The following is a 26569-nucleotide window of genomic DNA, read 5'->3' as shown; positions in this document are numbered from 1 at the left end:
TTGTGACCTTGTCAAGGTCCAGGGGGGATAATCATTAGGGAAAACATCAGTGAATATAGACTGTTATTTTAAGATCTGAGGTTCAACCCTACCTGCGTTCCTCCTCCAAATGCACAGTACCTTGTTTTTAAAAGGCTGTCTGCTCACTGGGAGTCAGTCACTGGTCAGAGATCCCAAGGAGCAGAACTGCAGGTACTGAACATAAACTCAGCCTGCTGAGTGAATTGTAGTTAGCGCATGAAGCTCTGTCAGTGTGGAAGAATTGTGTGATTCCATTTAAAAGAGACAACATGCCAAATCTGAGTGTGAGCAAGGGCACTGAGAGACAAGTATACGTGTGCATGTAGTTTCCATTCTATGCCTGTGTCGCAGGGCACTAAGGTGCCTGCTCCTTATAGGAGAAAAACTGTGTTGGGAGAGGGCCCTAGCAGTCGGGTAGGAACCCCACAGGTGCAGGTTGACAGAATTAGCCTGCACCTGCACCTGCACCTGGTTATCTGACTAGAAGAGGCAGGGCCCTGGGCACATGTAAACCCCAGGGCTGGGACTAGAGAGACAGTTCTCTGCCAACAGCCAAGGGGAAGGTGTTCTCTTAAAGGAAGCTAAGTGAAGATGCTTGACTGCCTGTTCTGCTTCTGGTAGGATTAAAGGACTCCAGGAGCTCATCAGATACCCTGGCATACAAGGCAAGTAGTGCTGGGAGGAAAGGTCACTCTTTTAAAGCGACAGAGCACTCCCTGAACTGCTTCTATTATGTTATAGCCTAGGGGCTCATGTTTTGATTACTATTGATAAACTGGTGGATCGGGCTGAGGCTACTGGGGAAGGAGGAAACCACACTGGGGGGCCCACTACAGTGGGGACCCCAGCACCAGTGTGGGCACCATGACAGGGAGTTGAGCAGACCCAAGCCCCAGAGGTTGCCGTGACAGGGGGGTGAGCAGACTCCAGCGCCAGTGTGGGCGCAGTGATGGGGGGGTGAGCAGACCCCACCGCCAGAGATGGCATAGTTACTGAGGCTGGACTAAGCTGAGGCCTCAACACAAGGACACAACATTTACATAACATCTGTGAGGCATGGGGCATGATAAAGGAGCAGTTTTGGAGTCACGCATCTAGCCCGTAAGGCTTGGGGGTATAGCAATGCACCTCCTGAGTGTGGGACCCAATGAAGGGGTCCAGCTATCCACAGGGTTTAGAAGAGACTGTCAGTACTGTGACCGAGCAGCAACTCGAGGGAAGCCTTCCATTCCATCATTTATGACAGCAAGACGTGGCAGGAGAGATTACTAGGCACCCATAGGGCGGAGCTAGCATGGTCACAGTGCCCTAGGGACATCACGGCCATCCCTGGGGTGGCTGTATCATGACAGCTTGTAATAGCAGTCTCAGTCAGTGGGCAAACTACATCTTAGTGTCATCTGCAAATTTGAACAAGGTGCTTTTCACCCCCTCATCAAAGTCACTGATGAAGATGTTGAACAGTGTGGGCCCAAGGACTGAGCCCTGGGGGACCCCACTGCCCACATCCCTCCAGGTTGAAAATGATACTCAATGATATAGTTAGCTTAGATGCAAGTAATTGGTATCTTCAAAGTTGTTTCTTTTTCAGATACCTGACAGAAACCCTCTAGGTTCAAAAAAGGCTGTCAGAAACGGTCATCGTGGTTCTGTTCAGAATGTGCATCTAGCTGAACTATTGGGCAAATGTCTTGCAGAAGACCTTCTCCCAACCCATTTTTGATTTGCAAGCTTGCATTGCTACTCATGTCTATGGTTAAAGAAGGGCCAGGAAGCAATTTTACTCAGTGGTCATATTGGTATAGATGGGGGTGGGCGGGGGGATTGCCTTCTTCTGTAGTGGGGGGCATGGTCCTCTTCCTTGGATCTCACTAGTGAATTTTAGCAATCCTTGCAATAGCAGGACGCTGGGTGCCATTGTTCCCCCACTTTACCTATGGCACTTTACTGTGCATTTGACAGGGTACACTATACCTTGTGCTTGCGTCTCAGGGTTGACTGTGTAGTTTTGCTAATACGGTAAACAAGGATTTGTATAGGATAGTTTAGATAGGGATCATCTAGTTCAACCCTCTCACCCGCTTCCTGGATGACCTCTGGAGGTCCCTTGCAGCCCTGCCATTTCTGGAATTCTAAAAGTACTTATTACAGAAAGCAAGAGCATGCTCCCCAAAGGGCCAAGGTACTGGTTGGACAACTACAGCATCACTAAACTCCACATTCTTTCAGTTGTTGTAATGTTCTTTTGCTGGAAGATGGTTGAGTTGCCCTGGTATAACAGAAGATAACCTAAATATTTTTTTTTAAACTAAAACTTAAAGGTTTTGTGGTACAATGCTAATTCTTGGAATTACTAGGCATCCTATATATCCATTACGGCAAGGGTGTCAAACATGTGGCCTGTCTGATGGGTCCTGCCTATGGAGCCATGTGATCTAGCCCATGGGCACTGCACAGAGCACAGGAGGCCAGCACAGTGTGCACGGATGGTTCTGCATGCTGGCAGTGGTGCCAATCCAGGTTGGGACCCTGGCCTTCTGTGTGCACTGGAGCCAGCACACAGGGCCAGTCTGGCAGGGTGCTTCATGCAGTGCAAGCCCAATCCCAATCCCAGTCCCCTGTGCTGCTTATGCCACATACAGCACCCTGGGGTGTCCCACTGACCCTAGCTCTAGAAAATGCAGACAGCCTAAGGCCCGATCTGGACTTGTCCCAGAGTCGGCATGCAGGGGTGGTCTGGTGCATGTGCCACATAGCCTTTGCCCCGGACAAGGTGTGCCACATGTAGTCCACTCTACATGCTGTATGCATGGAGTGGTGTTAGTGTGTGTGGCATATGGGCTGGACCTGCAGACTGACCCAGCAACCCTCATCTGGCTTGTTTGACATGTCTGCACTACAGAAATGACTATATTAGTAGCTGCCTGTTCCAGGAATGCAACAAGTGTTTTTTATTTTGTTCTCCTAGAATAGCATATTTGGTTGATTTGTAATCCTAAAGGGTCTTCTATAAAATCTGCTATAGCTTCCAGAGCTATTCAGATGTCCAGTTTTACCTGTCAGTGTACCCTTTTCTCATTAAATATTGGAAACATTTTCTCGCCTACTAATAGGACAGTGCCTCACTGGTAAAGGAAATAATGCAGGCTACAAGTGGCAATAGTGGAAGTGACATATTTAATGCTGTCTGCCTTCCTCCGTTAAAGTCAAACTGTGGCAAAGTGGAAACTCCCTGACAAGCCACAGTGCTAATCTCCTCACCTGCCTCTGGGCACGCTGGCTGCCTTTTTTGCCTGCCATGCCTTGTTGTCTTTTAGTTGGTTCTTAATAAGGTGGGAGGCTGCCCTTCGGACGCCCTGTTCTCCTGGGGCTTATGTATGCAGCTCCAACCACCCCAGTACTGCATCTTAAGCCTTGCAGATGTTCCCAACAGCTGAGCTCTGCTCTAGTCTGAGGCCAGGCTCAACTCATCCCAGTGTTAGGCCTCTCACTTTCTTCCCTATTATGGGCCACACTCATACTGCCTCCCTCTCACTGAGGCTTCTCCAACTCCACTGCCTCTCACACGCACTCTCTATTACTGCCCCTTTGCAGGGCCACTCTCATATCACCCCATCTTTTCCTGGGGCCACACTTACCCTGCCCTCACCCAAAGGGCCCTGGGGCTTGTTTCCCTGCACTCCCTGGCCAGCAAGCATGCAGCCTCTCCCATGAACCTCATCCGAGCAAGTGCTGGGCGGTTTGCAAAACACTGGGGTGACTGCCTCTAGTCCCTCACTGGGTCACTCACCCAGCTGCTCTGAATTAAGGGCTCCTGACTCACCCTGTTGTTTACCCTTGGCGCTTCCTCAGCCACTCCACCCAATCGGCCCACCTGTGGCCTCAGGCACCCCAAGGCTTACCTGGACCCAACCCGGCCCTCATGTTAGCAAGGCCTACCCTTGAGCTCCCTGCTCACCAGGACCACTTCATGCCATTTCCTTACAGGGCCTCACTACTCACCCCTCTCAGCATTCACATGTAACTATATCCTGTCCCCGAACTCCAGCCTCTCTCCTTGGGCTTTGAGTCCCTCACTGGGCTCCTTCCCCACCCCACCTGCCCCTCCCCACAGTCAGGGCTCCTAGCCTCTGGGCTCCTTGCCTCTTCCCTAGCTGCCATGCCCCTTGCTAGGCTCTCCAGGCCTCCCAAGTGCCACTCTGGTGCAGACTGTCAGGTGCCCCACTGCATCCTGCTCTACACCTCTGCTTCCACTGAGGCCCATTCTTCCCCCCTTATGCTGGGGCCTGGGGTCACCCCCCCCCCACAGGTTAATGTGGCTGCAGCTGTGCCTGGCCCCCAACTATCTCTGATGTTAATTGACCCACCTGAAGGTGGAGGCTGGGGTTTAGGTGTCCCAACCCACCTTTCACCGGGGTGGTATCTCCTGGGGGCTCCTGCACCACTGGGAGCCTCACCATGCCACCCATCCCCAGCAGGGTGCAGTTTTAGGTCATGCCTAGGACCAAGAGCCTCCTAATCATCCCCATCAGCTCTTGCCCATACCTCCTTGTGTTACCAGAGCAGCAGCTCCACCAGGAGGTATTGCTTTCTTGGTGCCGGGCAGCCAAGTCCTGCCTCCAGCTCTGCTGGCTTGCATCTTAAAGTGGCTGCTTGTCAGAGCTGGGCTGCACCTGCCAGTTGCCTCTTCAGGCTCTTACAGTGGCAGACACCAGAGGTGCTCTGCCACACACCTTCTCCCCCTCAGAATAGTTCCTGGGGGAGGTTCCCCCTGCTGCTCCCCCAAAGCAGGCTCCCTTCAGAGCCTGTGAAAGCCCTCGAGTGGCAAGCACCCCAAAGTATTGAGTCTGGCTGAAGGGTTGTACATTGGCTGAAGGGTCGTACTCAGAGGGTGGTGGTGGACGGGTCATATTCGACCTGGGGAAAAGTGGGCAGCGGAGTCCCCCAGGGCCCGCGCTGTTCAATTTCTTTATCGGTGATTTGGACGATGGGGTGAAATGCAACCTGTTTAAATTTGCTGATGATACCAAAATTTGGGGTGAGGTGAGCACACTAGTAGCGAGGGAAAGACTGCAGCAAGGCCTGGATAGGTTACAGGGGTGGGCTAACAAAAACAGGATATGTTTCAATACTGACAAGTGCAGGGTGCTGCACTTGGGCAGTAGTAACCAGCAGCACACTTATAAGATGGGAAACTCCCTTCTTGAGAGCACGGAGGCAGAAATGGATCTTGGTGTCATTATTGACTCCAAGATGAACATGGGCCGACAATGCAAGGTCACGGTTGGCAGGGCTAACCGGACCTTGTTGTGCATCCACAGGTGTATGTCAAGCAAGGCCAAGGAGGTGATCCTCCCCCTCTACGCGACACTGGTCAGGCCACAGCTGGAGTACTGTGTCCAGTTCTGTGCGCTGCACTTCAGGAGGGATGTGGACAACATTGAGAGGGTCCAGAGGAGGGCCACCCTCATGATCCGGGGACAACAGGGCAGACCCTACAATGAGAGACTGCGGACCTGAACCTGTTCGGCCTTCACAAGAGAAGGCTTAGGGGATGACCGTCTATAAATTCACTAGGGGGGACCAGAAGGGTTTGGGAGAGTCCTTGTTTCCCCTAGCACTCCCTGGCATAACAAGGAATAACGGCCATAAATTGTTGGAGAGTAGGTTTAGATTAGACATCCGTAAGAACTACTTCACAGTTAGGGCAGCTAGGATCTGGAACCAACTTCCAAGGGAAGTGGTGCTGGCTCCTACCCTGGGGGTCTTTAAGAAGAGGCTTGATGCCTACCTGGCTGGAGTCATTTGAGCCCAGTTTTCCTCCTGCCCAGGCAGGGGATCCGACTTGAAGATCTACAAGGTCCCTTCCGACCCTGCTTCTATGATTCTATGATTACGCATGCCATATTGTTTTTTTTTTCTCTGCCCTCACCTAAATGTGCCCTCACCCTCACCTAAATGTTTGTCCCCTTCACCTGTCTGTTACCTCTCTTTAGATTCTAAGCTGGTGGTTCTCAGCCTTTTTAGAGTCAAAGCATGCCTTGGAAAATGCCTGCTCTGTTTTTTCTGTTTTTGACAGAAAAATAATAGAACGGTTCTTCTGTTGTGATCTTTCTGGGTGCTTCCCAACAGGTTCAAGTTGGTGTGTGTATTTTTTGACACTATGGAATCCTATTTGAAATCTATGGGTTTATCTTTTAAGGGCCTATATGTAATTCAAAAACCTAAAAGTGCTAATATTTCATGGCACCCCACAGCACCTTTAAAAGGAGCTCATAGCACCCCTGGGTACTGCTGCACATTGGTTGAGAATCACTGTTCTAAGTTCTTTAGAATTTCATTTACTATGTGCATCTGGAGCCAATGGGGTAGCTTTCTAGTGCTGTCATAAGTAGTTAATAACTATCTGAAGAAGGTCAATTTAGTTTTTATGTTGCTTACATTTTTATAGTTAGTTTTACCACCCATTCTTTGTTATGCTACCACCCACATGCCCTAATTAAGATCAGGGCTCCTTTGTGGTAGGCCTGCTAGAAAAGACAGCATCCTACTACTAAAGAGCTTATTACTAGGCCTGTGCAAATAAGGAAGTATTCGATTCGGATTCAGCCAATTTGGAGGCCAGTGATTTGGTTTGGAGATTCGGATTGCTGTTCTGAATTGATTTGGCCAAATCAGCTTCAGAAGATTCAGAGCCAATTTGGAGATTTGGCCATAGAGTATAATAGGAAATCACTGAAATACCTATCACTTTTTTATTTTTTGGCTGATTCAGATGAAATTTGCAAGGATGGTAGCCCCTTCTGAGGGCATGAAGCCTGACATGTTTCAAGGAGATAGGTGCAGGGGTTTCTGGGAAACTGCATCACAAGCTGCTGACAACCAAAACTTGTGACATGAGGAACACTGCGTGTGTGTTAAGGCACAGGGAGATGAAAACTTCAGGGATGGCAGCCCCTTGGCTTGAAGCCTGCCAGGTTTCAAAGAGAGAGGTGCAGGGGGTTCTGGGAAACTACCTCAAGCTGCTGACAAGCAAAGCTTGTGGCATGGGTAACTTTGTGTGTGTGTGTTAAGGTGCAGCAGGGTGAAAACTGCAGACCTGTTAGGCACCACTGTGGCCATGAAGCCTGCCAACTGTCAAGGAGATAGGTGCAGGGGGTTCTGGCTTCTAGGACCCTGAACCTCAGCCTGCTGACAGGTAAAACCCATGACAGGTGGGTGACACTGTGTGTCTGTGTCTGTCTGTGTCTGTGTCTGTGTGTGTTAAGGTGCACCCTCACTGGTGCTGGGGCATCTACACGACACAGTAGTTTGCCCCAATGAGGCTGCCTCCTCCCATACGGCCTCAGTCCAGTCCACCTCTTTAAATAACAACAGGTATAAAATAACTTAGTGAGCGCTAGCACAGTAGTACCAGCAGCATCTCAGGAATCCAGACTGTGACAGAGCCCTTCTTTCCTCTCCTGCAGGATCTTCTTCTCCAGTGTGTGTGTTAAGGTGCATCCTCACTGTCTGACTGTGTGTCTGTGTTAAGGTGCGCCCTCACTGGCACTAGGGTCTCCACACGACATGGCAGTGTGCCCCAGTGAGGTTGCATCCTCCCCTACACCCTCAGTCTGATATATGACTGACTGTGTCTGACTTCTGTGTTGTGTTTTGTTTACAGCTGTATATTGTTGTATACAGTGTACCTAAAAATCTATTTTCTTCTTCTACTGTGACTGACTTATGTGAATCTGTATCTGAGTTCTGTGCTGTCCCTAGTGTGATTTGTACTAGATATGATTGGTGGTCTTCTGTGACTTTCTCCCTGACTTCTGTGATGTTAATATAAATCTGTGACTACTTCTTCTGTGTTGTGTTTTATTTACTGTTCTGTTCTGTTGTTTCATCTAAAATATCTATTTTCTCCTCCTCCTCCTTTTTTCTTTTTCTTCGACTGAGTGTCTGACTTCCATGTTGTGTTAATTTGATTTCTTCTTCTGTGTTGTTTTTAATCGGTACGTAACTAATAACTGTAATTAATACTATTAATAACTATATATAATATCCTTCTTCTATGAATGTGTGACTTCTTCTATGTTGTAATAATATCTGACTATTTCTTCTATGATGTGTAACATGTGCTTCCCTGCACAGTGATGGATCACACTGCCAGGGGAAATACAGCTTTCTTTTTTAAAAGTTTTTTTTGGGAAAAAAATGCAAAAAGAAATATAAGTTGAAAGAAATGGATAAGTAGAGGGATTCTAATTAGTAACCTAAGCTATATCCAATTCTTTCCAAGACCAAAAAGTAGTAAGAAACTGACTAGGAAGCCAAGCCAGTCCAGTACCTTTCATACATTGTTGCTTAGGCAGAAACAACTCACAAAAGCACAGAAAGCCTGCAAACAGAGGCTTATATACTGTTTCTATGTCCCTCCCCAGGACACTGTGATTGGAAGGGGACTCAGGGAGAGATCACAGTCACTGGTCAGCTAGAAATGTCAGTCCTTCCCCTGCCCTGCTCCCCTTCGTTCTTCTCAGTTTCTGTTCTCCTGAAAGACCACCTCCAAATCTTTTCAGACCCTCTGAATTGATTCAGAAAATTTTAAGCTTCTCCCATTTTTTTCGATTCAGATTTAGAGATTCGGCCTCTGAATCGGGCTGAATCTTCTCCGAATTGAATCATGGACCGAAGCTTTGCACAGCCTTACTTAACATTAAACAAAACTCTGACAAATTAATCTGAAAATCAGTACTAGGGAGGATGAATTAAGTAACAGACACAAGTTAATGTGACTGCAATAAACAAGTTTATTTGAGGGAGTTTGAGTTTTTTGCACTTGACCTATTCACCATGTTGAATTGTTGTTTGGTTTTTATGATGTGTTTTAAAAGAGCATGAATGGATCAACATAGATTCTTGCCTGGCTCTTAGGTATTTTTTAGGATCCCTGAAACAAGGCCAGCTTTCCTAATTAGTGGGTGGGCAGAGCCACTTTGTGCAAATTTCATCAAAGAGAACTGAATTTGGGTCACCACACAGCCCTCAGTTGTACTGTAATATGGACAAATGTACACTTGGAACCCAATCCAAAAGGGAGGTCCTGAAATGTTCCAACAATTACGTGTGGACAAGCCAGAAGCAATACAAATGTAGTAAGAACAACTTGTTTCTGGCTTATCCACATGCAGCTGCTGGAAGGCATTAGCAGCTCTCTGAATACCTCTTCCCTTCCTGTAGGTAACTATTAGGACATAACACCTGCTGTGTAATTCGGAGCAAGGGTTTCCCCCTCCCCTTTTGATATGGCTCCAAATATACATTAGTGCATACACTGGGACACGGTTGTCCAAGTTCTGCATGGTCTGCAGGGTCCCTGGCTGTACACTGTGCAAACTGCATTGCCCTAAGCTGCCTACTGTGCCCTATTACGCTGCTCCCCTCTCCTCTCCCACCCCCAGCGCTGCAGGCATACGCTGTCAGCTGCACCATATGTGTCCTTCCTGCTGTGCAGTAGATGACATGCTGTACAATGCTACTCCCTCATGCTGTGCTTCACAAGGTCCCTGGGTCTCCCCAAGCCACCTGGCCATGTGCTTCCTCAGCCTCGTCTCCAAGGGAGGAGTGGGCAGCAGAAGCTGGAGAAGGGAGGGGGAGCTCCGAGACTCCAGTGGCAATTGGAGTGGTGGGGAGAGGAGCAGTGCCGAGACCAGGAACCCAGGGGCCATATATTAACCCCTCAGACGCTACATGGCAGGCAACCAGTTGGACAGCTCTGCCCTAAGAGTCTTGGCTACTCCTGATTTCAACAAGAAAAAGACCTGTTGCTGTGCAGATTGAGATGGTAGACATCAAATAGAGAAATGGGAGCTGGTGAGTGAAACGGACAAGACGGGAAATTGAAAAGGGACGCAAGTCCAACAGGGCTGACCAGAGCGTGGATAGATGATTGAATTTCCTTCCTGTTGGATCTGGTGTCCTAATCCCCTTCCCTCTGCTTTGACTGATTTGCTTGGGATATTGGTATTTTATGCTAGTAAACGAAGAAATCTGATCACACTGCTAAGGACTACATGATCTGACTTGTAGCAGCATTCACTTCAAAGTCCAAGTATCCTACACTCTGACATGGTTGCAGATGCAAGCTTGCTTGATTATTTGAAATGCTATTAATGGATCAGCTGATGTCTGTTTTAGGCTGGTATGAAGAAAGGCTTTCTGGATTTATTTAGTAGATTTACTAGTTAGGAGGAGAGTATATAATATGCAAGAATAAGAAGTAATCTTATTGTTGATTAAAGAAAGCTTATTTTATATGTGGAATTTATCCAATATAGCAGGGTTTTTCAACCTGGGAGTACTTTGGAAGGCCCCAGGGGTTATATGGCAGCGGTGCAGAGAAGCCAACAGTACTTTTGGTTTAGCTGCTGTGTGCCATGCAGGGGACCTGCCCCCGCCCCTCCCCAGCTTGTCTACTGGCCACTGGGGGACTCCCTACTTCTTGACTGGCTGTCAGAGGTACCCCAACCAAAAACGGTTCATAACCCCTGCAATATAGCAGTGATTCACTGAATGTAGAAATAAGTCGCCCATCATCTATCTTGGAAATTCATCAAGTACTACAAGCTATGCAATACAAAATACAAAAAAAATAATTTGAGTCTTTAATGATAAGGTTGATACTTAGAAGCTGGAAATGCCAGAAAATAATTAAAGGGCTCACTTTATGGGAGCATATTTAGATGAACCTTATACAAACTATAATCCAGATGTCTAAATATAGGTGTTGGAAAGATTAACCCACATCTCTACTCAGTTATTATCTATGTGGAGCTTTTCCTTAAATTTCCCAGCAGTGCAACAACACCATGGTGACAGCAATAGTGGATCATAGGACAGTAGGACTGGAAGGGACATCACAAGGTCATCTAGTCCAGCCCCTTGCTCAAGGCAGGATCATCCCTGACTAAACCACCCCAGCCAAGTGTCTGTGCAACCTGCTCTTGAAAATTTCCAAGAATGGAAATTCCACAGGTTCTTTAAGAAGACTGTTCCAATGTCTGACCAGCCTCATAGTCAGAAAGTTTCTCCTCATTTTCAACCTAAATGTCTTCTGCCTCAGTTTGAGGCCATTGCTGCTAGTTGCCCTATTGGTTTTTTCAGTTCTGTGTCAAGAAGCTACATTCTAGAGAAGGAAGAAATAAGGGATACTATGGAGATATAAGGGATACTATGGTGGCTTTCTCAGAGACCACCTCTAGATTGGCCCAGAAGTGATGATACACAGAGACGCAAGCAGTGTTTGGTGGGAGCAGATAGTCCTGGGGACCTGGGATGATGAGCAGTAGCAGCAGAACTTTAGGATGAGCTGGGTACCACTGTGTAAAGCCCAAGCAAATGCAGAGAACAATTCTTTTCTTGGTTTTAAACCAAACATACCTTTTTATTAAGCATTTAAACTGATCAAATGTTATGTGCTGTATCCATGAAGCAAGCAAAGTGATATGCAAACTGAGGGTGTGAGAATAATTCAGTTTGGTCTGGAGAAAGGGAAAAGGGGTGATGTGCAGTCCTTGAAAGTGGCCCAGAAACAGTCTAGCTCTGGTCTTGTGAGCTTACTTGGGGAGAGGAGGGTGTTCTTGTGGGTTGAGTGACAGGACAGGATGCTGCTGCATTGTGCAGTGGAATTGAAGGGGCTGCAGTTCACACCATGCTATCTTCCCTTGATGTTCTAACCCAGGAGCAGGCAATTATTTCAGGTGGAGGGACACTTACTGAGTTTTGGCAAGCCATCGAGGGCCACATAACAGGCAGCCGGGCAGATAAATATTCATTTTCTAGATTTTTTTAGGAGTCCCGCAGACCAGATAGAATGGCCTGGTGAGCCACATCTGGCCCATGGGCTGCATTTTGCCCACTCCTGTGAATCTAATCACAGAGGTCAAGGATGTGGTTCCTAACCCCATGTTCCTAAGCGTTCACCATGACTTGAAAAGGTCTGTGCTAGGGGGACTGCATGCAATGGGTATTACCACATGTTTTATTCAGATGGGCTTCACTAACCTATCCTTGTGATAGGTTCTCATCAGTATGTTTGCTCAATATGGGCCATGTGTTTTATAGTCATGCTCAGTGTTGGCTGTGTTTAATCAACTTCATAGCTGGCTTCCATTGCTGAGCACATGCTGTTTTTGGCAGCAGTTTAATGATGGACAGCATATTATTTCATGAGATTTCCTTGTGTGTGGATGTAAGACATGCCCCACCCCCATACTGATTGGTGGGGGGAGTTCATCTTGTATTCAAGCAAATATGGTAAATAGTTTGGTTTGTGAATCTCTGGGGGGGGGAACTGGAGTGGCTCTTTGCCAGAGCAATTACCTTTCCCCTCCCAAAGCATTTATTGTGAAACTTATTTTAAAAAAAATCTGTTTTACTCAAATGTTTTCATTCTAGGGCTAGAGCAAATAATGTTTTTATACTCCTAAGAATGACTAGTGATGGGTGCAGCCTTAGCTACATTTCTATTTGAGTCATAGTGACAGGTGAACTGCAACAGTACAGATTGCAAACCCCTTGATAATACTCTTGCTGGGGACAAAGGATCCTCTGTCAAAGAAATCCTGCTATGGGGACAGTCTTCCAGAGGATATCAGGCAGTCCAGGGGCAGAGATCACATTTCTGAAAGATGCCTAATGTCTGTGAAGAGATAGGTAGTTAGCTGTATTAGTTTGATGTCAGGCAGAAGACAGGGCAGGGTCTCCTATGAAAGCTTATGCCTTTCTGAACAAGTTAGTCTTTAAAGTGTCACCCTGCCCTGCTTATTTGAGAGGCTCCCTGCTGTGATTCTCACAGTTCAAAGGCCCTTTTTATTCTCTAATCCAGGGTTTCTCAGCCTCTTGGCCCATGGAGCCATTGCATCTGGCCCGTAGGTTTGGCCACAGGTTAGGAAATGTGGTGGCAGAGAAGCAGTGGCCATTAATACTGCCACCCTCCCGCACTGCCAAATTCCTAAACCCTGCATGGCAGGTCAGAGCCAGGCCATGACCCCCTCCCCCTGCACATCTGGAATGGGACTTTCTGCTCCCTTCTCCCTGCACAACTGAATCAGGGCCAGACCATGCTCTCTTCTGTGGTCAGGTTAGGGCCAAGTTACAGCCCCTTCCCCGCTTTGGAGACAGGTTGAAGCCCCTTTGCTCCGCATGGCTGGATTGGGGCTGTGCTGCCCCCTGCCCCATTCCACGCAGTCAGATAGGGCTCTACTGCTTCCACTCTGGGTTCTGGCTCGGGGCCACCAGCCAGATCCAGCCCAGAAACAGATTGGGCACTACCCATCTGGCCTGCCAAGGGGGAAGAAGGTTGATCTTAACTCCCCATCAAAAATATACTTAAAGCATATTTTTGTGCCAAAAAGGGAAGAAGGGCCAGTGACTCTATGAAATTCATTAGGAACTTGCTATTGATGTGGGATGTTTTTATTGAAGATACTCAGCTGCTGCAGTGATGGGCAGTAGCATAACACTCTTAAATACTTAGTTTCTTTTCCATCAGTTATTGTGTCCGGCCTTTGCTGCTGAGGGCTAAATTCTATCACCTTTTTTTACATTAAGTAGAAACTTAACTCTGCAGGTAGTTCTGATACCACTGTGATTATTTGTGCAGTAAAGTTTTACTAGATAGTAACAGTGTTGGTTGTTAAGACCTGGTTGAATTGTATTAACTAAATATGAAGTGAACTTTAGGACTCTTTTGAGGTGGATGAGGAGGAGAGTGCGTGCTGTGCTTTATGAAGAATTCCCAGTCAGTCTAGCTCTGAAAATCAGCTTGTGTATCAAATAAATACATTAAACATGTATCTTGCATGGGGGGTTCCCAGTATTTGTTATCGAACTGATCACCCAGATATTTAGGATGGGGAACAAACATTTCGTATTCCATAGTACTTCTTCAAATGTCTTGTGTAGGCAAGTTTCTGAAGCTTCATGACTACAAATGATCAAATAGTTAGACTGAAGCTCTAATGGTCACAAATATTTTCTGATTTGAATACATGCAACATTAAGTCTGATTTGGGCTAAAGTGTGTATATAATACATCAACAAACAGCAATCAGTTGCAAACAGTTCACTCTGAGGTACAACACATCTGATGATAAGTAGCTTAAAAATGCATGTTGATTGAAAACAGCAGGCACACAATTCCACCAAACAAAGCAGTGGTTTTGTTTCTATGCACTTTCATGTTGATTCTTACTCTGAATATTACAGTTATGTGTAATTAAATTTGTATGTTTAAATACAAATAATATGTACCCATCACTTAAAATGGCTTTTCCTTGTTGTTGTTTTTTTAAATTATAATTGAGATGCTGCATACCAGTAGGCTGTTAATAGGAACAACCATACAGGTATGATTGCACAACATGTATAGGACAGGTCTTATGTGAATTCACTCAGTGCTGCTCAGCCTCCTGGTCCTGCAGAGTCTGGAAGAATGGTGTGGAGCTAGTCTGTAGGCTAGATCCCAGGGGTGGTGTCAGTCTGCAGGCCACATCTAGCTTGAGGTCAGTGTGCAGGGTGGCCCTGTGTGTTTAATCCAGCCATAGAGTGGCCCCACACACCAGTGCAAATCAGTGTGGGGGCTGTTTCCTCCAGCCTACAGAACTCCCATTGGGTCTGGAAATTTGGCAAGTAGGGAATGATGGCGGCAGCATTAATTGCCATGGCTTGGGAAGCCGCAACAATTAACGCTTCCACCTAAGCCCAAGAGAAACAGATAGTTTTTTCTGCCACCTAACTTGTATTCCCCAGCCGCCAAATTTCTAGATCCATTGGGGTGCCCTGCAGGCTGGGTGACAAGGCCCTGTGGGCTGGAGGTGGACCACCACTGCAGTGTTTCTAGTTAAGTAATGTGTGCTCTGGTTGTATTTCAGGTAGGGTTTGCAGTTGACATGGTAAAATTAGATTTGCTGAAACTCAGGACTTTCTCAAGCTGATTGCTCTACTTCTTGTCCAAGGGTCTTTTGCATGTTGGTTCCCATTTAAATTCTGCAGTTTCTGCAACTAGCATAGGCCTGCTCCACTGAGTAATGATTGTAAAACTTGACCTAGGCACTAGCAGCTGGTTCTCAGGCAAAGTATAGACATTCAAAAAGCCTGAGGCTGAATCAATTCAGTCTTTGCAGGTTAGTCTAAGCTACACAGAGTAAATTGAAACAGAAGTGAACAGATATTTACCTTTTGATTCAGGAAATGCAGCCACACACCTGCAGTGGCTTAGGCCAGAACCCCAGGGGGAGGGGGTGGACTAGAGCACAGCTCTCTGGTTTCATAGTTTCCTAGTTTCTAGGGTCGGAAGGGACCTGAGCAGATCATCTAGTCTGACCCCCTTGTGCGTGTTCACTTTTTCTCCTGCTGCCCCCAAGGTCAGCTGTCCAGAACCACAGCAGCAGGACTTGACAGGGTTACTCATAACTTCCTCTTCCTGTTTCCAGGTGCCTCTGGGATTTGTAGTCCACAGTTGCAGTCTGCAGTAAGTTTGAGTTGGGGAAGAGGTATTTAACACTCCTCCCTAGCCCCAGACCCCAGCTGGGGTTTGCCTGCTGGGGACGGTAGTTGTCCCCCACCCTGTAGACTGGGCTGCATCTCCAGCCAGGTTTGCACCACCCCACTTGACCCCCATCCCCTTGTCAGCCAGCCCTCCCTGCTCTAGCTAGGGAGCAGAGGGGCAGGGTCAGCCCTGCTCTCTGGTGCAGACAGCACAGCACAGCCCAGGGCTGGAAAGCATGCTGGGGGGACTCTGATTTAACTTGAACCAGAAAAATAACAGTGAAATTCTTCTGTTGAAATCTCTGGTTTATCTTGTGAATCGTATAGGTGTTTGTGTACCTAAGAGTGCTAATATGGTGCATCACCCTTAACAGGGTCTCACAGCACCTAGGGTATCACTGCACCCTAGTTAGAAATCAGTGAGCTATCACTAGAGTGGGTTAGAAAAAAAAAGAATCAGTGAAAAACTTCCCTTCCCCTATTTTTTTGTTTTTTATGTCTCGGTTTGTCAGAATTGACAAACATCTGACACACCAAACAAGCTTTCTTGCTAGCAGGAGTTTCAGGCTTCCAATTTCCTTATAGCCCATCTGAAAGCGTGATTTGAGCCAGCACATCCAGGTGGAATTGTGCAGAAAATGGCTTGCCCATCTGATGAAAATTTAAGATTTGTTATTTATGTATTTTTCTGTATCAGGACAGAACAGCATTTTAAAAGGCAGTTTTGGACCCAAAATAACCAGTGGACTGGTGGGTAGGGTAATCAGTTGCAATAAGGGAGGCCAAGGTTCAAAGTTCTTGTTCTTTCTGATTCAGATCAGGATTTGAGCCTCTTGTTTCCCATACCCTAAGTGAGTATCCTAACCATTAGGCATTGTATGTTCTAGTGTGTCTTCTGCATGCAAGAAACAACCCCCAACCCCCAGCCAAAGTTTCATTTAAATCAATTAATTCAAATTGATTCTGGATATTTTCTGCCAGAAGAGCTCTGCCCGGATGAATTCCGAAGGCTTCCTTTCCACATGACTAGGTGGGCTATTGAAAAGGTTTTCTAGACACCCAGGTTTCTGAGCTACCCATCAGGCTCTGGCCCTTGTTATGAGCCTGGTCCAATGTCATTGCTGCAGTTCTGTGGCAGACAGCTATGAAATAAACTTCATTCAAAACTGCCACCTTTTCTGCAACCCACCAAAAAGCATTTTAATTTCAGAAAAAAGGTTTCTGAAACAAAATCTTGTGATTTTGACACTTTTTGTGCTATGAAAAGATTCAGGCTTGTCTTGATTCATGAGTTTCCAAAACTCTATTTTTTTTTCCTAACTGAAATCAGGGTTCTTAGTCATTCTAGTTCACGTCTAATTAATGGTAATTCTAATTAACTCATTTTTATGACTCATTCTTTATCCATATTAATCTTAGAAAAATACATTTGGTTACAATAATGTCTCCAGATGTCTAACTAACAATCCATGAACATTTTTATTATGCAAGTTGATACTCTTGCTTTATATGGTGTTGAAATAGTTTACTTAAGGACAGGCAAAGTATTACCCAAAGTTGTGTTTTTAATGTTTTTGTTTGTAGCTGATTCTTAGTGGTTATCTTCAGATCTATCTTGCTCAATAAGCATGAATGAAAAAAATGAATTTGTTTAAAGTATAGGTAAACACTTCAAAAAGTGCAGTTTTGGTAAACAAGAAAATAATCTCATACATATTTAACTTGGGCTTTGAAGGAAAAACAATAAACAGTTCTGATATCTAACAATAAATAGGTATTATTTTAGAGTTCTATTTTTGTAAGCTGTGTGGAGGATAGACTGCAGGGTTTGTTCTATAATGGACAACTCTTAATTTATTTTTAATTTTGTATTCTTTGACACTTTTTGTAAAATGATTTTTTTTCCCCTTCCCCTCTTAAAGGTAGAAACCTGTGGGTTCTTGTTCTGGGAAGGTGTCCAACCAAACATAGGATTGGCATACCAGAGTTCAAGTATATTGCTAATATGCATGGGGATGAGGTACGTCTACAATTTCAATTTCTGCAATGTCATTTATAGCAACATGCTTACCAGAGATGTTAGAAGGAAATTTTTTCATGCACATACTACTTTTATTGGGTTCTACCCCAGTCTGTTAGCAGCTTCCACACTGTTAAAGATGACCTACAAATTTTTTTTTTCAATTGGACTTGTTCCCTTTTTCTCACTTTAGGATGGACAAAGGTGGTTTTAAATATGCATTTCTGTTTTGTGGATTTTTGCTTAACCTCAGACATCTCAGGAATGTCAAATCTGGTATTCCCATTTGGGTGGAAGGCCTTAGGGATATTTGTTTTGAACTCCAGCACCTTCATTTGAGGGACTTTTTTTAACAAAGGCTTTCTTTCTCCAAAATCTGCTATAGAGTTATAGATGTATGTGAAATATGCAGAAAAAAAATTAGATGGACTAAGATGCTCCCTTTGTATAACTCGGTCCTGCCTAACTCAGGCCTGTGAAACTGTCAGTTTCACTAATCCAGTCTGTTTTGTAGCCCAGGAAAGACCTGCATTTTTAAAAAACTTTATAAAGCCTTATCTCTGACCTGTACAGGTCCCTTCTAAAACCTCAGAGTGAGAACACTAGGAGTTAAATTCCAAGTGTTTCTTTAGGTGCCTGAACTCCACCAAAGTTCCACAGAGAAATTCAAAATGGCCCTGGGTCAGCATAAAACTCTTCAGGTATCTAAATTCTAAACACATAGGTGTCCCCATTTGGGACTGCAAAGTGTCTTAGACATCCATGTATTCAGAAGCAATTTGTTCAATTGGGCATATCACAATATCTGAATATTGTTAGGAAGCATCTTGACTCCTCCACCTAGGCCCAAAAGAAACAGATATTTTTCTGCCACCTAATTTGCATCAACAGCACTGAATTCAGGTCACAATTCTTGATGGACTTTGTATCTACATTTTGCCCAATAGCCTGGTCATTAGACCATTTGCCCAAAAGAGGAGCATATGACCTTTAGGCTTTTCCTTAACCTGAGACGGTTTGGACCATCATTGCTTCTTTCCCAAGGAGTGCCATAACCACCAGGCTACAAAATAGGCATGCCACCCTTCTTGATGAAGCTAGGCTACTCTGCAGCTAATAGCATGAGATTCAGGAGACCAAAAGGAAAGCAAGCAAGAATGGAGCCTGACTCTTAATATTGTGATTATGACACTGCTGTGGGAGAGTGAAATCCTAGAGCCTCTGTACAAACCACAGAACTGGCCTCTGAAGTGGAGTAAATGCCCTTTTGCAGTGCTTTAATGGAGTTGCTGTTTACACTCTTGGTGGCATATTGCACTTTAAATTACTTTGGTACGTAGCAAGGTAAAACACCTCCAAGGTGTTTTAATTTGCTACCCTAACAAAGTACAACAGCCAGAGGGAAGCACTGAGCCCTGCACAGCTCAGGCTGCGTGGCCCGGCAGCAGCCTGTGCAGGCAGGCTTCACTGAAGGGCAAAAAAAAAAAAGCAGCGAGCCTGATCTTTTTTTTTCTTCTTCTTCCTGGAGTCTGCTTGCCTGAGCTGCGTGGGGGCCCAGTGCTTCTCTCTGTGGCTGTGGGGAGGCCAGTGCTTCCCTCCTCAGCTGCAGTGCTCCAAGAAACTGCCTGGGCCAGGTGCCAGCAGGTGGGTCCTGCCCGGCGGGTGCTGCCACCGTGGAACAAAGCATTCCCCGCCCCCAGCTCAGGGACTGCTCAGCCCACTGGCAGCTCACTCCCCACTCCCCTGCCCCTGCTGCCAGAGAGGGAGGTAAGGGTCAGGCCCCCAACCTTGTGTACATACCATGGGGGTTTAGTTTGGTTTAATTCTCCCTCAATTGAAGCAGTAGTTTAAAAAACCCACTGTTTCAATTGAGGGAGAATTAAACTGAATTAAACCCCCGTGGCGTGTACAAGCCCCCTACATTCCAGTCTCTGCTTCCAGCACTGTTTTTGTATTTTACATTTTAGTCATTAGTTGAAAGGCAGAAGCAAGCCTGCTGCCAGGTTTCTTGAGCAAGTGCTTTAACGACTAGATAATTTGGCTTCTTTCCCCTCAGTGACTGTCTCTGTGGTAGGACTCCACAATGCAAATAGAGATGCTTAACGGACAGTTTGATATATGGGCCTACAGTCAAACACACATTACTGTGCATTAAGTGTTTCTATTGGCTACATCTTGGCAGCTCTGGGCTTTTTGAATAGCCCATTGAGGTGCCTACTGCTTCTTTACATAAAACACCAGGATGCTAAAATCTAAATCACTCTTAGGAGTCTCTGAAGACTCTTCATTGATTTGTAAATGATCCTAGGCACCTAACTGACTCATTTTGATTTACACATTGCCCCACCTAACTTCAAATACTACTCCAGTAAGGCAATTCAGTGAGACACATTGCCCCCAGCCTATTTTGAATCCCAGCCTAAATTTCCTACGTGGTATCTGGACCTAATGTCAAATATCTAGAGATTCTAACACATAGGGCCTGGGTCCAAAACTCAATGGAGAATGCATTGGACCTCTCTTTCATCAGCTAAAGCATAAAGGAAACTTTACAAATACTCTGGATAATACGCAGAGGCTCTAACCTTGCTGAAAAGAGTGCAATGTTCCAGACTGTGTGGGAAGGTGCTACAGTTTTGAATCATGCCTTATCACTAATAGAATATAGCCAAGCCATCCTAAAGATGAATGATAATTGCCCTGCCTAGCACTAAATGGCATATTCTAGGAATGCCAGATTTATCTTGGTAACCATCCTGAAAAGAAAGGTATGACTGAGAAAGCAGATTATGAATACAAAGTAATGAATTTGCACATTTTGCATTGTGGAAAGAATGCCTTTTACTGAAGGCACAGTGATTATTGCTTGGTGAGAGGCAGTTTACCTCCTGATACTCATAAGTCACTCTAATCAAGAAACTCACCTAAGTGTTAAAAATATAACATAAGAAAGAGGAGACTTTCTTTTATCCTTTAGCTACAAGTGTTTTCAATAGGCAGGCTTAAGGTTCTGTCAATAGTACATCAAAATAATACATTTCACTGTTATTCCAAAATCACAGGCAATTGGCAAGAGTTCAGCAGAATGATATACTCAACAGTGTAAATTCTTGAAATCTAGAAAGCTACAGATTACATAGTATATGCTTCCTTCTTACAGCTATAATTTACAAATACTGAGGAGAGAGAGGTAAGTAGTTGTGTTAGTCTGAAGTCAGTCTGAAGTCAGGCAGAAGGCAGGGTAGAGCTGCACTTTTTTAGACAAATAAACTAGATATAGTAAGTCTAACTAACTATAGTCTGTTTAATTAGTCTCTAAGGTGCATCTCTACCCTGCCTTCTTTCTCTCGCTATTGTGCATTTGTACCCAGAAGCAAATGTGACAACTGTAAAGGATTTTGTAGATTTCTAGAGTCAGAAGGGACCTGGTAGATCATTGGGTCTGACTCCCTGCTCCAGGCAGGAAAGAGCACTGGGGTTAAGTAATCCCAGCCAGATGCCTGTCTAATCTCCTCTTGTACACCTCCAAGGTAGGGGAAAGCACCACCTCCCTTGGACGCTCATTCCATATTTTGGCAATCCTTATTATAAATAATTTCTTCCTTATGTCCAATCTAAATCTGTTCTTCTTCAGTTTGTGGCCATTATTTCTGGTAACCTCGAGGGGCGCCCTGGTAAACAGAGTATCCCCTATTCCCTGCTGATCCCCTCTTCCCCCCGATGAGTTTGTAGGCAGCCACAAGATTGCCTCTCAGCCTTCTCTTGTGGAGGCTGAGGGGATTCAGATCCCTCAGTCTGTCTTCATAGGGTCTTACCTGCAGGCCCTCAACCATATGAGTAGCCCTCCTCTGAACCCTCTCAAGGTTATCCACATCCCTCTTGAAGTGCAGCCCCCAAAACTGGATGCAGTACTCCAGCTGCAGTCTCACCAATGCTGCATAAAGGAGAATGATAACTTCCCTAGAACTGCTTGGGATACTCCCGCTGATGCAAGCAAGGCTACCTGCACTCTTTCTTATTACCTCGTCACACTGGCGACTCATGTCCATTTTTGCATCAACCAGGACTCTGAGATCTCAGTTCCACTGTTGTGGTTCTCAGAATGATCCCCTCCCACCCTCAGTCTATAGGTGTGTTGGAGACTCTTTCCCCACAGCTGCAGCACCTTGCATTTATCTTTGTTGAATTGCATCCTATTCTGATCTGCTCACTTCTCCAGTCTGTCCAAATCTGCTTGAATTTGCTCCCTGCCCTCCAGTGTGTTTACTATGCCCCATAGTTTAGTGTCATCTGTAAATTTGGACAAGGTGCTTTCAACACCTTCATCCAAATTGCTGATGAAGATATTAAACAGAACTGGTCCAAGGACAGAGCCTTGGGGGACACCACTGCCCACATCCCTCCAGGAAGAAACCGACCCATCCACCACCAGTCTTTGGGTGTGTCCCATAAGCCAGTTTTTCACCCACCTTACTGTGAAAAAATCCACATCACAGCTACTCGGTTTGCTCATAAGAATTGGGTGAGACACTGTGTCAAAAGCCTTTTAAAATGCAGGTAAATAATATCTACTTCCTCCCCTGCATCTAAACACTTTGTGACCTAGTCATAAAAAGAAAATCGGGTTAGTCAGGCAGGATCTGCCTGCTATAAACCCATGCTGGCTGCCCCTTAACATTGTGCTACCTGCTGGGCCCCTGCAAATGTGACCCTTTATGACTTTTTCTAAGGTCTTGCCGAGAACAGATTTCTCCAAATTAAACTGGCTTTACTTTGTTTTACTCAAGTGGCCAAGCTAAAAATATGACTGTACAGAGCCTCAGCTGAAGTGGACCATGTTGTGTGACAGGCTTCTTGTGGGAAGGAAAGCCATATACATGCATTCATTACATTTCTGCCACATTTCAGTACTTCAGCTGATCAGATTCTTTAAATGACCAGAGTCTTGAGGCTTAACTGAAACAAAGCAATTGCATGCACATTTTGTATTTTTTTTTAAAAAAAAGCAACAGTTGACTAGCTGAGACATGTTCCTGAAAAGCTTATTTCTGGGATCTATAATCACTTTTGGCTTATATTCTGCATATGGATTTAACATATTCACAGTGGGTATGTCTGCATGTTCATTAATGTGCAGGAGTTACTGTGCATTTAATATAGTACTTGCTTAATGAAGTACTAACTAAATGCGCAGTAACTAGAGTTACTGCACAATAGTGCCAGCAAATACCTTTTTAGTGATGCTACTGTGCAGTAGTGTAATAATACTGAACAGTAGCGTATTAGCACTGTCCATGCTGTGACGTGCTACAGTGCAGTGTTGTTAGGCTACTGCACATTAAGTACCTTGTGTAGGTGTGCCCAGTTAGTATTTGTTTTTCCTATTTGTCCAGCAATGGATTTCAGATTACAGGAAACAGTCTCAGAGTGCAAAGCATCAGAAAAGTTGAATATAAAATTCTGTTAGGCTAGTTCCTGTTGAGAGATTCAACTTCTCCTATAATCTATTAAGCAGATTGTTGTTGCACTGAGTATGCAGTATGAATTGATTTGTTATGCGCGGTCCTTCATAGCATACCATTGCAGGATCGGAGTTATATCAGTGAAACTAGTGTGTTTTAGAGAGACCCGGAACAAGCTTACATTCTGTTTGGCCAAGTTTTTCCCACTGCTGTATCTGAATTGGATTTGAAAACAATGTTAAAATTGTTGGACTTTCTATAAATTTAACCAGGCCAGATATCAACTGATGACCAGAGGTATGAATCACTTGTCAGCTAAACTAAATTTCATCTAAAATATGTTGTTTTGTCAAAATTACAGTGATTTGCAGAGATGTGAGGTGTGTTATTTCATCTGTTAGGAAGGTGAGGGGAGTGAAGCATGTCATCTCCCATGTGAGAATCTCTGCTTGATTCAGAGTAAAGACTTTCATGCTATGTCGTTAAGAGTCAGGCAGAGGAAGACTTGAGTTGTGATCTAGTATGACCTGGGTCAGTACCCTGCCCAGTCAGAGGCTGTGACCTCTCAACCCCTCCAGCACTCATTCTTATTCACTACCGAACTGAAAAAAAAATAAAAAAAATAAGACATATTGACAATTTCCATTTTCACTAAAATATTTGGAAATAAAAATCTTTAATGCAAGCAAAACATTTTGAACCTTCAGCGAAGGTCACAGAATGGAGCCACAGCCCTCCAAGCAGTTGCAGTGATGATTTAGTCATCATCTTTACCACTGAAGACAATGAATCCACATGCGATATGATCTTCTGTCATGATAGAAAAGGTGCAAGAGCAACTGCACATAAACTAAAGCCAGTAAATGTTACCTACCTGGATATTTCAGTTTAATTCACCACTGGGCTACCTGAGCACATGGATTCTTTTTAACTTCAAGTCCTCTGTAATGAAAGCTCCAGTTCAGTATCTTATTACGAACCCCCCCAAACCATCCCATTCACAGTATTCTCCTTTAATTACAACTATGTAATATTTTTTTCATTGCAAGAAATGGGGCACTGTAGTAAGGAGCAAGGAAAAAATAAAGATGCTAAGCAAGGAGCATGAAAAAGGGAAAAAGTTTAATTGTGTAGTGGGCTATTTTCCTTCCTGCTAAATTCCTAACTTTCAGTGCCAGCACAAAACCATTTTAAAAACTGTTATAGGTTGTTCCAGAGTAAAACAAAAACAAAAAGCAAACACAATACTGTATGTCTGAGCCATCTTTAATAGTTTTATACAAATATTAAATATAAGTCTAATATTAAAGACATATTGTTTATGCAAGTGTTCTAGGAGTAGCAGAGTCAACAGGGCCAGTTTAATCTCTGATGCAACTGCATTGCCCTAGATGGAGTTATGCTAGTGTTATGTCACCCTAGTTTTACAAAGTCAATACACTCAGTAGCTGGAGCCAAAACCTGTGAGTTTCTGGCACTCAGTCCCATGTCTAGTTCTGACTGTGCACATCCACTCCATACTGACTTACTAACGAGAAGTGATTTTGCTATGCAGTGCACTGAAACTGGCAGTATTTGTACACCTCAGCACCAAAAGGCTACACATGTCATTAGGTCAGCATGGGTGCTTGGAGAAGCTTGGTATGCATATACTACAGTCACACCATTGAACTGGGTTTAAGATGGCTAACTCGGGTATTGATCATGGGGTAACCAGCAGTACAGAGGTCAACGTGGTCTAAACCAGCGGTTTTAAGCCTTTTTTCATTTGCAGACCCCTTTGGACATTTTGAATAGAGGTGCAGACCACTTTGAAGTGTAAGTGTGGACATTCACATACTTTTGATCATAGTCATCTTTTGCAGACCCCTTAAACATAGTCTGCAGATCCCCAGAGGTCTGTGAATCACAGGTTGAAAACCACTGGTTTAAACACTTGAATATTTAATGAGGTTTTCCAGTGGGTTTTTTGAAGCCCATGCTGAGCTCTATGATACTGCAGGTTACCAGCTATCCATGCCTGAGATAACTAATATAAAGCTAGTTCAGGGATAGCCACCTGAGCCTCAGTGACACATTGTGAATGCAGCGAGGCCACAGTCACTGATGCATATTTTGCAATTTCAAGACCCCTACTAAGTGCTACTGAAGGGATTTGCTTCTGCCTCTGCATTGTCCATTGTTTCTAGTATCTGGTGACATCTGAAAACACCTAGGGAAACTTGATGGCCATCTTAGCCCTTGGGACCCAGGGGAAAGTTTTCCTGGGATCTGATATAATGATTTTCATTTGCCATCTGAACTGCAGACATACAATATGCCTGGGCATAAAGCTACCTTAAGATGTTCCAAATAGTATGGAATACTGTGGCCTGTCTCTTTAGCAAGACAGACTACAGTGAGCACAATCTGATCTGCCCTGCTCCCCACGGTGGCTTTTTGCAGAATAACAAGCAAATATCAAGTGTCAGTCCTGATCTTCAGAACACTCGTTGGCCAGGGCCCAGCAAAGCTAAGAGACAACCAGGAGCTCAGGGATGACAACAAAAATTGCCAAGTGTGTTCCTTAGTTTTACTAGGAACCCGTCCCCCAGGAGAGTAAGTTTCATCTCAGCAGGAGATGGAGTTTTAGAAGGGGCCTGTTCAAGACTGTGCAATGTGTTCCCACAGGAACTAAGGCCCCTCTCAAGACTTGCCACCTTTTGCTTCTAGTATAAAGTAAATTTCTTCAGCCTTGCCTTCTCTAATGAATGCAGTGCAGCATGTACATTGTAAACAAACACATCGAAAGCAAAAAAACCTACAACCCCACTGAAATAAAGTATTCCCTTAAACTCTTCCCTGGGAAATAAATGATGGGACTGATGGCACATGATGTGCACTCAGCAACATGGCTGATGTCCAACTTTAAGGACATTGAATACAACAGCAACAACCATAAAACTAGGTGGTGTAAGCTTGACTGTAATCATGTTTTGACCATAAGCATGCTTTTACTGCTATGCATTTGGTAAGTACTAGTCCTGCGTGCCCATGAATGTCATTAGTAGAGCATGTAATCTGAGAAGTTTACATTTGAAGGGCTGTCTATTGTCGGGTATCACCGCCCCCTGTGGACCTGACAGACGCCGCCTAGGGTTTTATCAGCTAAATTGGGGATCTTACACGTATGTTTGTCCTGCCACGACTTGGTGTTAACGGAGTTGGTTCAGATACCTTCACGTGTAGTCCAATTATTAGTCTCACTGTCGTCCCATGAGGTCCCAAGTTTGAGGGCTCCGCCACCCCTACACCCTCACCCGTTCCACCAGGTGGTGGCCAGCCAATTGGTCCAGCCACGTGTCCTCAGTTCCTCTCGAACAAACAGCAAAAGCAAGGTCAAAAAGAAAAACACAAAAAAAGGAGAAGGCTCTCCTGGCCTGTGTCACTGCTCCGGCTGTCTGCAGCCACACTCAAAATCAGACCTGACCTTTGTCGGGTCAGTCTCACTTGTTGGCTCTCTCTCTCTCTCTTTCTCTGAGAGGCCTTT

The 26569-nt window shown here is 44.9% G+C and overlaps 1 protein-coding gene across 1 annotated transcript in view; it reads left to right on the top strand.

Annotated features, from left to right (window-relative positions):
* Positions 1-26569, top strand: part of CPM (carboxypeptidase M) — a 71034-nt gene that overhangs the window by 19258 nt on the left and 25207 nt on the right. The window contains exon 2 of the mRNA XM_090042503.1: positions 17481-17578. Coding sequence (XP_089898629.1) covers positions 17481-17578 — 98 coding nt within the window. The remainder of the gene's footprint in view (positions 1-17480; positions 17579-26569) is intronic.

The sequence above is a fragment of the Crocodylus siamensis genome, chromosome 4 (genome assembly GCF_052110815.1).
Source record: "Crocodylus siamensis isolate JL-2025a chromosome 4, ASM5211081v1, whole genome shotgun sequence".
Lineage (NCBI taxonomy): Eukaryota > Metazoa > Chordata > Crocodylia > Crocodylidae > Crocodylus > Crocodylus siamensis.
Note: the sequence above shows the minus strand (reverse complement) of the source record. Positions and strands in the feature narration are given on the sequence as shown.